This window comes from Corvus hawaiiensis, chromosome 2 (genome assembly GCF_020740725.1).
Source record: "Corvus hawaiiensis isolate bCorHaw1 chromosome 2, bCorHaw1.pri.cur, whole genome shotgun sequence".
In the NCBI taxonomy this organism is placed as follows: domain Eukaryota; kingdom Metazoa; phylum Chordata; class Aves; order Passeriformes; family Corvidae; genus Corvus; species Corvus hawaiiensis.
This window is the reverse complement of record NC_063214.1, coordinates 84,402,411-84,416,031: the sequence shown is the minus strand read 5'-3', so window position 1 is coordinate 84,416,031 and position 13,621 is coordinate 84,402,411. Positions and strand designations below refer to the sequence as shown.

General features: G+C 36.8%; 1 protein-coding gene across 4 annotated transcripts in view; it reads left to right on the top strand.

Annotated features, from left to right (window-relative positions):
* FGF14 (fibroblast growth factor 14) overlaps positions 1–13,621 on the top strand; it is a 383,911-nt gene that overhangs the window by 294,446 nt on the left and 75,844 nt on the right. For all 4 annotated transcript variants that reach the window (XM_048295902.1, XM_048295900.1, XM_048295903.1 and 1 more), the window contains one exon: positions 2,846–2,949. In XM_048295902.1, coding sequence (XP_048151859.1) covers positions 2,846–2,949 — 104 coding nt within the window. The remainder of the gene's footprint in view (positions 1–2,845; positions 2,950–13,621) is intronic.

Genomic DNA, 13,621 nt, shown 5'->3' with positions numbered 1-13,621 from the left:
TTTTACTTGGACCATTTTTGCCAATCTGTTCCCTTGGTTTCCCTGATGTTCCCACATCTTTCTTACATTTGGAATTGCCAGGCTTTCTACTTAAGCATGCAGCATGGGAACACTGAGCACCAGGCACAGCTATATTTCCTGGGCTGTTGGAGGGTTCCCCCTCTCTCGACTTATCTGTGGACTCATTGAACTGGCTTTAGGCACATAAAGATGTTCAGTGACCTCACTCCCCACACCCCAGGTTTTGGTTTCAGATCATTTCCTTAAAGATAGAAGGGAGCAGGGGACATGGCTCTTTTTAACAACGCCCTCAGGTAAGAATATAGGTTTGGCTGTGCAGAACTGGAATGCCGGCAGACTCTGGAAGGCTTTCTGCTTTTCTCAGAGCAGGTTTTTACTAGAATGAGGGATAGCACAGGTGAATCCTAAGAATGTTTGAAATGTGTAATTGAACAATAAAATCTTGCTCAGTGAAGGGTACTGTGCAGTCAGGTTCTGGAGGAAATTGATTTTCTTTTGTCCAGCTTCAAAGTACATTAAAACCACATGCTGTGCCTTACTGGTGCATGTTTTGCTGACCTCAGTATGAAACACATTGCTGAATATTTGTCAATCAATAGCTGAATGTAGGCTGGCCTCCCTAGTTTTACTCAAGTCTGAAAGATTTTGTGAAACTTATTGAATATTCTGTGTGTGCAGAATTGCAGCAATTCGCACTCTAAAATTTTAAGGGTTTAGACTAATTACAGGAGCTCTGAAAATCTCCAATTAAAATTTGGTGGCAGTAAAAGATATATTACATGCCCTCCACAGTGCTTTCTAAATTCACCAGCAACTATAAGCCACTTCAGTAGCTTTATAGGCTGCATTAAACACTGATGTGTTACAGGCCTGTAATTCTTGTTCAGTGGTGGTTGGATTTTTTTCTTTTTTTTTTCTAGCTTTGGTGCTTTATTTTTATTTGTAATACAGAAAATAATATCTAGCATCCAGAAGTTTTGACTGAACCACTGTGACTTGGAGTTATTTTTCATTAGCTGACCTAGTTCTCATGGCTGACTTGTCTTTTGTGTTCACTTCTTTTCTTTATACAAGTATTGTTTGCTTTTCCTTCCTGGTGTCCCCTCAATTGTTTCTTCACTCCTTTAGCATGGTGTTCCTGTGCAGGTTTCCTCCTGAAATTTCTTTTCTTCTAGGAAAAAACCCAAGCTCAATTCTCCCCCTCCACAACCCACAGCAGTGATTTTGCTGGTTTTGACATTGTTTCGAGGGTAATGACTTTATAAATAATTTTAGCTCCCAAATTTTATTGAACTAAAAGCCCTCAAGCCGTGCAGTGTTTAGCCTATATACTCTTAGGATATCTTTTCTGTGAGTGCCATATTTCACTGTTTTACACCTATTAGAGAGGGAACCTTGTCTGTACCAAATATTTTTTAGTAAACAGCACTGTAATATCCTAGCGTAATGGAGAATTTTGGAAATGACAGAAATTAAAATGCTGTTTATTTGTGCTAATTCTTATAATCTCTTTTATTTTCTTTGTAAACCTGCCAAATTGTTTTCAGTTTTTCTAGAGCTCTTTTGAATATATTTTTCTTTCTACTGCTCTGGGAAGTACTCTGCTGCAATTCCTAGCTTTATGTTGGCTTTGTGTGTTCCGAAAATGATCTAATGTTACACATTCTTCTTCTGCATGACAATGCCGAAGGAAAGGTGTCTCTTTTTTTTTTATAAACTCCTATCTTTCTAATAGTTAACCTATGGTTTTTTCTCAGTTGTAAAGACTTGATCATCTTCATCATAAACAAACTGTGGATTTTTGTCCTTTGACCAAACAGGAATTTTCACACCTTGAGAAATGTGTTTATCCACTGCAATTAAATTATCCTTCTTCTCTTGATTTGGGCTCTAGCTCTGGCATTCTGATTACAGATAGCCTCATACAGGACACCTTTTGGTCACACCTATGGATGTCCTTCTTAAATTTTGAGGAACTCATTGTAGGTGTTACTGTGTTCCTGAGACCTGACTTGATAGAACCACAGTCCCCACTGCATATGTTGTGCTTTTGGTTTTCATCCAAGGACTTGGGTGCCCCTGGCTCATCCACAGTGGAAAAACATTTAGCATGAGCGCTGTCTCACCGAGGTATTTTGCTCCAAGACTGATGTGTGCTTTGCATCTCATTTTCTAGCATGAGTCAGTAAACTTAGTATAGGTGTGTGCTGGCATAAGTTTTAGAAGAATTGGTTCCTGCCACCTACTTAAACAAGTTGTGTTTTTCTGTGGTGAGGCTGGTAAACTCCCACTCTTCACACTGGTCTTTTTTCAGACAGTAATCAAAGTTGTGGCTGTTTTGATTACTACAGAAGTATATAGTATTTCTAGGGTATTTGTTATTAGGTGGTTTTCTAACTATTTTCTTATTATTATGCCAAGTTCTGTATTCAGTTCAATAACATTTATGCACATTTAGAGTCAGGCACATATTTCAGTGCTTTGATGAGCTATGATAAGCCTTTTTCATTACCTGACACCAGTGTCTTACTGCTTCTATCAAATATATCATTCACAAAAGCAAAGAAAAAAGAAAATTGAAATCACAGACCCCTTGACATCAGTCTTTAATGAGGAGACCTCTTAACCAAAACCTTAAAAATGCCCAAGAAAATACAGAGCTACTTGCCAGAATCAGAGAAGCAAGATTTTCTGAGTGAGTCTAATTTTAAAAGCATTAAAAAATTATAGAGGAACTATTTTTTTTTCTTTTTGCTAATTATGTTTATTTGAATATTGTATTAACCATAGCATATTTATATCTGGTCATGCTTTTCCTTCACAGCTTTATTCAACCTTATACCAGTGGGACTTCGAGTTGTCGCTATCCAGGGTGTAAAGACTGGGTTATATATAGCCCTAAATGGAGAAGGTTTCCTCTACACATCAGTAAGTATTTTGCTGGACTCTGTTTAAGAGGCACAGCTGAACTTGAAATCTACACAGGAATGAGACGCGTGTCCACTTTTAAGGAGTTCGCAATGTCTGTATGTTACACACACCGGGGTTGTGTGCAGCCTTATCTCCAGATGGGATACACTAGAAATTACTGTGCACGACGTATGAAAGTCTGCATGTTAACAATCCTAAAAAAACATACCATAGAGCTCTTTTCCTGGTAGGCTATACTGGTAGAGTGCCATATGCCACAAAGATTAGAATTTTCAATTCAATTCTCCAAAATTTTTAAATAGAGACCTGCAGTTATTTTCTTAGTGGCTTGTTGATCGGAATCCAAAAACTGCTCTAACCATTACTTTTATTGATGAAATTTATGAGTGCAGCTTCCATCTAGAAGGTCATTAACAGTCTTATGGTTTATCACCATAATCTTGTAACTGTATGCTTAGCATTATTGATTTTTTTATATCAAATATAAGGAAAATAAAGAGCTCTGTGAGGGACTATTATCTTTGTGGAATGATCAAAGTTTAAAAAAAAACTTTTGAGTACAAAGAAGGCTGCTGGATAAAGTGACTGGAAAGATCTCAGATTGTTTATGATATTTCAATGATTTAATGCTAATCACTCAGTGCGTTGTTGTGAATATAAAATTCCTCAGTTTTGTGTAAATTTAGTGCCCTAACTTCCTTTAAAAGGCAAAGCTACTTTAATGTGAACAGGCAGTTCTGTCAGGTATTAACAAGGTGGCTTAAAGGATTTTTCATTACTATATTTTTATTGATATCTGTGTTAAATTTATGTACATAGTGCTTTTCCCATTTTTTTATGTCACATGGTTCTTAATTCCCAACTGAGTTACAACACACTTCTTTGTTTTCAATGTCTATTGAAAGGAAATTAGAAAGATTAATTTTCTGATGCCCTGAGGGAAAGTATTCTGTTTGTTTCAAACATACAATTGTCTTGGAAAAGCTAATTAGGAAGAAAAAATGGAACTAATCTTGAATGTCAATGTCAAAACAAAGAGAAAATTCCTTCTCAGAAAATGCCTGCTGGAAACTGCTGAAATTCCAGCAGTATGATCTACATTTTTTTTGCATTTATTCAAAATAAAAATTCTATCACAGGAAAACATGCAGTATTTGCTATCAGAAGGAGGAAAACTAGAAGGAAAAACCTCGAGCTATTAGAGAAAATGAATTACTGGCTTTCCAGTTCCATCTCATTGTGTGAGGAGTTCATTTCTGGATCATGGCATGAGCAGCATTTTTTAATGTGTTGGCACACTGAAGAATACATTCTTGCCCAGCACTGTTCCTGTAGTAAGTTCTTAGTACTCCAGAAGGAAATACAAATTTCAGAAAATGTGCAGTTTCCTGATGGTTAATTCTGAAGGGGGACCACATATGAACAAATTGTGATAGGCACTGTATTTATGTATTATTCTGGAAATGGTTCAAGTTAAATGAAGTTGAGCAAGGCAAGGAAATGAATGTTTTTATAATGTACTGCTTACTCTTCCTTGTGCAGAAAACGAAAGATGAGTGGCTGGCCCATTAAATGACAAATTTGACATATTAGAAAACACAATGGAAGACATAGTTTTGTTATGTCTACAAAATGATTTTCAACTTAAACCCTTGCCAAATAGAAAAATAATAATATTTGATCAAAAAATTTAAAGATAGTGGTTTCAAAACATCAATGCTGGTTTGATTGTTCATATTAAAGTACCTATACAGGTTTGATTGTTTCATATTAATGTATTGACAACACTGATAATACATTTTTGTCTCAGCAATTGCCTGCTTTCACCTTAAAGACTAATGCATTTGAATATAAAATGACAAAGCATCAGAGAGAAGTCTGTCTTCCCCTGAGGATCAAGATGAAGAATTATATATCATCATTTGTAGAAAAATATTTTTAACCAATCTCTTTCTGTTACTGTCTTGGTGGATTTTTTGTCTTTTTGTTTTTCACATCTGTGTATCTGTTGCACATAAATGCAATTCTGTCTTGCATGTCACACGTTTTTCCCTTGGCTATTTGGGAGAGGATGGGAGAAGAAAGATTTCTAAGTTTCGTATGCCAACTTCCATCATTGAAAAAGACTGCTGCATAATGGGAATGATCGTTAAAATGTGCACATATTTATATTTATTACCAATTTCTTATAAGGATTTAAAAAATGGAAGCATGCTCTGTAGACTAAGTAGCACTTTTAGTATAAGTTGAAACTGAAGTTCTGTATAGTCCTCCGCAGCACAGCTTGGTGTCCCTTCTTCCTGTCACATTCATATTCACAGTATATGGAACCCATATCTTGTGAGAATAGCCCACATGTTGATGCCTCTCTTCAGAAACTGAAGGCCCCAACTCAATTATTTTTATAATAAGGTTCACATCATGTTGACTAATTAAGCAACAGCACCGACAGGAAAGGTATTATGTGTGAAGTTGCTGTGTGTTCTTGAAGAAGAAAAAGAAGGTACAGTGACGGACCAGTTTCACATACAGATTAGCAAATGTGAATTTACATTGTTTCTTGCCTTTTTTAATGGTTGGTTGCATCAGTTTGAGAGTCTCTCCTTTTCTTCCCCCCTTTATTCTGGCATATTTAAAATTTTTTTCAACTATTTCTCAGAATTAGAACGAGAACAATGTGCAGAAACTTCATAGAAGAGTGTTATGTCAGTATTTCTTAGAAGAGAAACAGGAGGGCAGCACATTGTGTGGGAAGATCAGTCTCAAGAGCTTTTCATACCTATTTTGCCTGCTGCAGCAAGTGAGATTTGTATTCTGTCATTTGGGAATTGATTGAGCCAGGGTCTCTAACATACACTATCAAAGTCTTGTCAAATAAAGGAGAAGCAAAATCTTTGGAGTTTGATAGGGTTTTGCAAAATTCCTGAGACAAATTTTCCAAATTTTTTTCCAAAATCATAACCTGATTTTTTCTACGTGTTTAAAGTAATTATTGTAATGCCATAATTCATTATTTTCTATCATATGAAATATGAGAACAATAGCCTTTTCATGTTGTGTTTTTCCTTGATCTTTTAAGGGTTAGTTCACTGAAAGACTATCCATTAAGCTCACCTGGCTTGAAGCTTTGGATTTCTGCATCCAACTTTATTTTTCTGTGTGTGTATATTTACATATACTTATATCTGTATATCAATATATATCTAGTCATAAATAGCATATATTTATCTACTAGCGGCTTCCCAGTTCTGCATGTATGCTAGTGAGCAATGAGAATTTTAAAAATTAGTTGAAATTTATTTTAGATGGTTTAATGAACTGTGAATAATTTAATATTTATGACTGACTTAATAACTGTGAAAGCTAGTTTGAGAATCTGGATTTTTCCACAAAGAGCCATCTCAGCGAGATTTTTGATGTAATAGTTATGGACTTCATATGTTAAAAGTCAAAAATTATGCCTTATTCCTTTCTTCCTTTGGAAAGGGTGAGCAAGATGAGGTTTCATTTCCAGGTTTTGTCTTGTCAAAATCAAAAGGAATGAAACTGGCTCTAGACACTGAGAAAGGGAGCACAACTGCAGGGGTTCTCCATGGGGAACAGGTATTGCCTGCAGCAGGAAGATGGCAGTGCAGTACTTGGCAGAAGCTTTTGCTGGGTTTGATGTTAATTTTGATCAACTCCCTTTGCAAGTGGTTCATTAGTTCAACTTCCAGGGGGCTGCAGGTTTTGTTTTGCTTCTAGGATTTCCTGCTATTTTAACAGGATGAATTCAGAGTTAAAACCTATAATATGTTAGTCATTTTTATAATTCCTGTTTTCCTGCGATGAGGATGTGAGAGTCTTCTGGGGTTATATCAATGGACTTTTCTCCAGAGTTATTGGATATATATGGGAGTGCTTGGAAGGGCTACTGGTTCCCTCTTTCATCATAGGAGCAGTTTGGCAGGGTACTACCTTTTATTTGTGGCTATCAGAGTAAGAGAAAAGGGAAAACCCAAAATCTAGACAAGGGAAAATCCAAAATCTAGACAAGGAAAAATCCTGTCTAGAACACCTTAACCTGCTTGTGTTTTCTTCTTTGTGTTTCCTCTTTCACCATTTCTTCTGCCACTTTTCTGAGACCAGAGATGTGGACTAAACCAGAGAGGAAAGAGTACACCTGTGGTATTGTCAGCAGCAGGTATCAAAGTCACGAACTCACTGCATGGTTTCTTAGTAAGACTGATGCTTTGAAAGATGACTGAACCTGCAGGGCCAGGTCTGACCTCCCTCATCCCCTCTTCCATCATAGTGCACTGTGGCTCCAGAGGTCTTCTGGGTATGGTTGTGGGAACCTCACTGGAAGGAGGTAGAAAGTACTGGGGAGACATGGTTGCATTTCTCAGAGGTTTTCCCAACTTTTTGTGAAGTATTTCAGAATTGGGAATGTCACACTACTCGCTTAACAGAATAATCTTGTGAAGTGGGGGTTTGTTTTTCTGATCTGCCATGATACACAGTGTTGAGGGTGTTGGAAGGGTGTTGGTTGGGGTAGCATTTCTGTTGCAGTAAGCTATCAGTCTGTGCCACAGCCTTCATGAAAGAGAGAACATCAATATCTGTTGCTGAGAAGTGTATTTGTTCTATCGCTCCAGCAACTCTCACCTGAAAAAAAGCCTTTGAGGATTTCTCCTGACATTTCGGCAGCTTCCCAATGCCGTTATTTCTGCCACTTCTTTAAGCCCACATAATTGACCTCTCTGAGGAGAACAAAATTAAGCCTCAAGGAAGAACATAGGAGCACCTTCAGTGAAGCCTGAAAAAGAGTGAGAACTGAAGTAGTCTCTATTTCTAATATTTAAATCAAAGTCAAATGAAAAATAAATTTTGTGTAGCTTTTCACAGAGCCTTGCTTTATGCTTTAGAATAGCAAAGCTTAGCATGTGCAGTACTTTGAGTGTTCAAAGGTGCATAAATCTTTACAATAAACAGAGCAGAAGGGAGTTTAAACTAGACAAAACCAAAGAGGAAATGCAATGTTTTAAAATACTAAATTTTTTATAAGAATGATCAAGAAGGCGTTAATGTTGACATCAAGACAACATTTTTGTAACAGTAGTTGACCTATGTTTTGGCAAAGACCATTCTCCACCTTGCAAAGTATTGTAGAAATAGTCAGGAATATATCTGTTTAGAGAAAAGTAACAAATAGAGCTTGCTCTGTGATTTAAAAGATGTAGACTTTTATTTCTAGTGGTCAAAAGTATACTAAATATCAGAAAAGGGTGAGTCTCTCTGCTCTTGAGGTATCTGTGGTTCTGTAAATGTAAGGACATCAGGGTGGAGTGTCTCATAATATTGTGATCAATAGAAAACATTATTTGCTTTCTTATGTCAGACTTATGCTTTAGGGTCTCAACCTGCTCCCACACATTTATCTTCCAGCTTAGACTTTAATAAGACAGGGATAGGACCTTATTTCACTTGTCATTATCTGTATCTTGGAAGTATTCTGGCTCACTTTGGAGAGAGGAAAATGGGTATATTTAGTTATTTGAAAATCATGGCTCCTGGTAAAGACTTTTGAAAACTAATTATGTGATATTTTTAAGACTGTAAATGCACAGACCTTATGCAAACTCCCTTATTTTAAGGACTTACTATTAAAGTGCTTCCTTGCATATGGATACCATTTTTGCATTTCCTGTTATCTTTTATTCACTTTGGGATTGGTTAGAAAGTGACCTATATTTGCTTCATATTGAAAAATTTTTTTTGAGAGGGGATTATATAGCATGTTTCAGAGCTGTGTTCCTCTGTAAATTGGGCTGCATCTCTCAAAAGGTAAACAAGTTCAGCATGTTCCAGCAGTTGAAATACACTGACAGGGAGGAGGAAAACACCTGCATGGTTTATGCTTATTTATATCTGTGTTTGGAGGTAGGTAATTTGTCTCTCAGGTTGCCTGCCAAAAATAAATACAGAAAATTGCCAATGAATTTATTCTATGGTAGCACTTAAGGAAAAACTGATAACATAGCCCCGTTATATTGCACAAAAGACTGTCAGATGTCCCTGCCACAGCATGTAGTAGAAAAGGGGTGCAAAATACACACTAAGTCCATGACTTTTTTCAGTGGGTTAGGTTTTCAGCACATTTTTGATTGAATGTGCTGAAGCCAATGCTTTCACACACAAGATAAGGTAAAAAAAGGAGGCATGCAGAGACACATAAGAGTTTGATAAGGCAGGAGAGAAGTGAGAAGGGAAGAGATGAATGGAATGAGGCTGACATGAGGAGACTGTGATAAGAAGGGATATAAGAAAGTGGATAAATAGCACAGTGGAGCAGAGCAGTATTGTAAAAAACTCTATAATGATATCATCATTGTAGAAATGTTTAGGATGATATCACTATTGTTCAAGTCTCGTGCTTACATTTATTGCTACCTTTCTGAGTTTTTCACACACAGAAATGGCTACTATTCGAACTACAGCTCATAAACCATGTTGCTTAATGAAATATTCCACTTTGAATATATAAAAAGATAATTAGTAATATAAAGAGACAGTGTTTTAGTGTGACTCCTTACTCTATGGCAGTTGTTTCCTCCTGGAATTTAAATGCTGTACTGGGGATAATAAAATAATTTGACTCAAAATTTGCATCTCTGTTTCTTGCCAGTTAAACCAAATATGTATGTCCTGTTTGGTTCATTAATGTCTACAGTATCCAGGATCTAGCTGAATTTTTGTCTGTAAGAAACAGTTTCATACTTGCTTAAATTATTTGTTTTCCTTTCTCATGTATGTTTCTCATATCCACATGCAAAAATCTCTTACTATATGTGTTCTCTCTCCCTGAAATGTACATAAATGCCTCAAGATTAAACGTTGCTCTTCCAAACTTGGCAAAGCACGGACAATCACAGAGTCAGCAGCTGCAGTTGGATATTTTTCAATGATTGTATGACAAGGAATAGTAACTGTAGGTAGGTATGCTAAAATGAGGTGATCTAATGTCATGCTTCAGGAAGTAGGATGACTGCCACAGGGACCGAGAGGAATGCTTTCCACAATGTACAGCATCATTTAGTGCAGTTGCACTGGAGGAGGTTTGTCTCTAACTATTGTGCAATGGTCACAGCTACAGGCTGAGCACAGGCTTGATGGACCAGCAGCTTAATCAAGTCTGTCAAATTTCTGCTTCTGGCAATTCTGTCTCTCATGTTAACATCCCTGTATTTTTGGCCAATGTTTGTTTTGTTGCATAAACACAACTACACTATTCTGGATGTTTCTTCATTCTCTGCTTTGTTGCTCTTAGACGTTTGGGGTTGTCTGTAATCCTAAATGTTGAATGCATCTCACTGCCTGTTGTATACCACTCTTGGCTTCTGTTCTCTTACTTCCCTTCTAATTGTCACTTCCCAAGCAAAAAGGATCATGTTTGAAATTTCTAATTTTCCATTCATTACTGTTCAATCTTACTCATTCATTTCATCCAAGTACAAAAAGACTACCAAAGACTTAGAATCTCTCAAATTTTAGACAATTATCAAAAACATGTTTCCAAAACAAAGTCCTACTACTTCTTTCCATTAATGGTTAATGAATATTAAAAATATTAAAGCCAATTTTTGGAGGATTTAATGGTAAATCTATTTCATAATAAATGTCATTCTTACGGTGTAGAGAAGACTTCCTATTGCATCATCAAGATCTGTAGGTAAGAAAAACCCCCAAATTTCTGTGGAGTAGCACAGTTAGACTCATGTGGTGCTGTCTATCACTTCTGTAACTGCATAGTTAATGCATCTTCTGTTATTCAGGACTATTTCCAAGATATATGTATCTAGATACAAAGATAGATGAACAGAACTGAACTGAGAGCTTTTAGATATATAGTCTATTTTCAAAAAAATATTTCTGTTTGTCTGAAGAATGGCTTCAGTCAGGCAAAAATTTGCTTTCATTATGCGACAAAAGATCCACATTACCTTGCAGAAATGAAATAGTCAAATGCATATTTTGTGATTTTTTAAAAAATTTGTCTAAAATTTTAAATATCTATATCAGAATATTCAGTTTATATCTGATAATATTAAAACAAAATATGTGAATGGTATTTACCTAAGTAATTAAAGAAAATTATGCAAGGATCCTATAATTTCAGGGAACTTTCTAAGGTACCCCTCATATCCTATAATAAAATGGTGTGGGCTCAAGTATGTGCGTATTAAAATATCATCATATCTTTACAACAAAATTCTGTATCATGTGTGGTCCTTATGATTAGACTTCAGAAGAAGGATGGCATATTTAAAATGTTGTTGTAGTGTGCAACTCTACACAACAGGGCTTTGTAGAAAAGATACAGTTGTGTAAATATCAGATGCTGACAAAAGTTGTAGGGGCATTTGGTATTAGTGTTATATACGTAAATGACTGACTTATACACAATATCCATTACATTTTTGTAACAGGTTTCCTATTATTCTTGATTTCGGGGGGTTCTTGTTTTACCTTGCTATCATGCACACAAATTTTCTTGCTGTAGCAGATTCATTTTTTCATTTGAAGAGGCAAGTGTGCAGCTAAACTTAGTGACTGATGGTCAGTGATAAATTTATATCCCTTGTAATCTTCCCATATGCCTATGGAAAAATTTGGGATATTTCTGTTTCTAAGGCAGCTTTAGCCATGGGCTGGATCGTGTATGAAAACTTGACCATCTGGGTAGGCCCACAGAAATGCTGATTCTGAATGTCCTGACTAATGACCCCTTACCTTGACCTTTCACATGTTGGCAGAGTTTGTTAATCTGCCCGAGGGTGTTCATAGTCCCCTCTCTTATGTCTGCATGCCACAGGGGACAGGGGCTGCTTCCACAGCCTTTCCCTATGGGATTTTCTGTGACCAGAGACAGGATCTGCTGTGTGGCTTTGCAGACCTAAGACAGTCTGTGGGCGAATATGTCCACAGAAAAGGCTGGGATTATCCCTGAATATACTCAAGACCACATTTTGTTTCCCTTTAGCTAAATTTGTAGCTAACTATTTGTCAATTAGAGTTCATTTACAACATAAATAAGTGTGTTGACACTGATTTTCACGTGTCTAAACAAAACTGACTAGAAAAACAAGCGTCCAGCAACTAGTACATAGTTAGCTAACATCAAGTCTTGATTTCCCTCTTGGTTTGTCAAATTCCTCAATCCTCGACTTTCTCTGCTGGCAGCTTTCCCTAACGGTGTTCCTTGGTGTATTCCTGTGCATAGTGCATGATCATATATGCTCATTATGCTCATTTAGACAAGTATCATAGATCTTCATTCCCATACAGGGCCATGAGCTGAATTTCAGTGATTTTTGTGAGTCGCTTCCAACTCAGGATATTCTATGATTCTTACAACCTTCTTTTGACATTTTTGTTTGTAGAGTGTGAGTCTTTCCTGCTTTCTCCTCTTTCCCTCAGCTGGGACACCATTCAGTCAGAGGCAGTTTTAGGTGGAAACAGACATCCTGAAGGAGTGTATGAGGTTCATCTGTCTTGTTACCTGACCAGGCACTAGTTGTGGCACGGCATCAGAATAACACATAGCAGTGGTGGGGCCTTTTATGCCCACAGCTTAGTGTAATTAAAATTTCCAATTCAAATTTCTAAAATACTGCCTGAATGTTGAAGGGCTCTTTTTTTTTGGAGTACCAATTGTTGGCCTAGTTATGATGCCAATTACAATTGCTGATTTCATAGGTATCAGGGTTGGCGTAACAGAGCATTTTCAAAAATCCCTCTTGGAAGAGTTAAACTGGTGAGTTTGTTGTGCAGTGTTTATTCAGCATATTCTATTCACTGTCAGATTAGAAGCTCTCTTGACTGATTCCTCTTGATTTGACAAGGATTCTTGTTTTTCAGCAGACTACAAATACAGCCTTGGGGACATATTTTCTCTCCCCGAGGGTGTCTCACAAGGAATCATAAATCTGTAGAAAATCAGCAGTCAAACCTGAATTTTACTGCAGCAAAAGCGTTGGAGTAGGGGTGAGTAGACAAGTCACCCCATTGTGTTTGAATTCAGATGTGACTCTCCTCTACATTCTGTTCTATTTATCACTAAACATTTTGTAATAAAAGTGGCACGATGCCACTACCTGGAAAACCATGAACATCTGGACTTAATATACAGGATTTGTAGGAAAACCTTGTACTTTGACTAAGTGGAACAAAAACCCGAAGACTTAATTCCTTCTGTGCACCCTTGGTTTCTTTTTCCAATAGCACATCACATTATGGAAGGCTTTGGCTTATTAACAGACTGATAAGATTTTTTAGTGTTACCAGACATTTACATGATATTACTTAATCTTTAGTGTAATTGTCTGCAAAGCTGAAAATACAGTGTTTCAACATGAAAATGAAATACTAGTACTTTGTGACTCCACAGATGTACAGAGCTAAAGACCCAAAGTTTTCCACAAAAGAGATGCGATTGCCTAATTCACCATGGAATTGTTTACTTATTGCAGAATTGCCTAACAGCTGGTGAATTTTAAAAAGATAGAGAAAGGGTTTTATACCACAGGCACAAAAAAAGATATAGCTGACATTTCAAAAGCATCATATATTCTCTTTTTCATGTCCCTCTTGGCCAGCATGTGACTTCTGTGTTGTGACTGATGTCCCC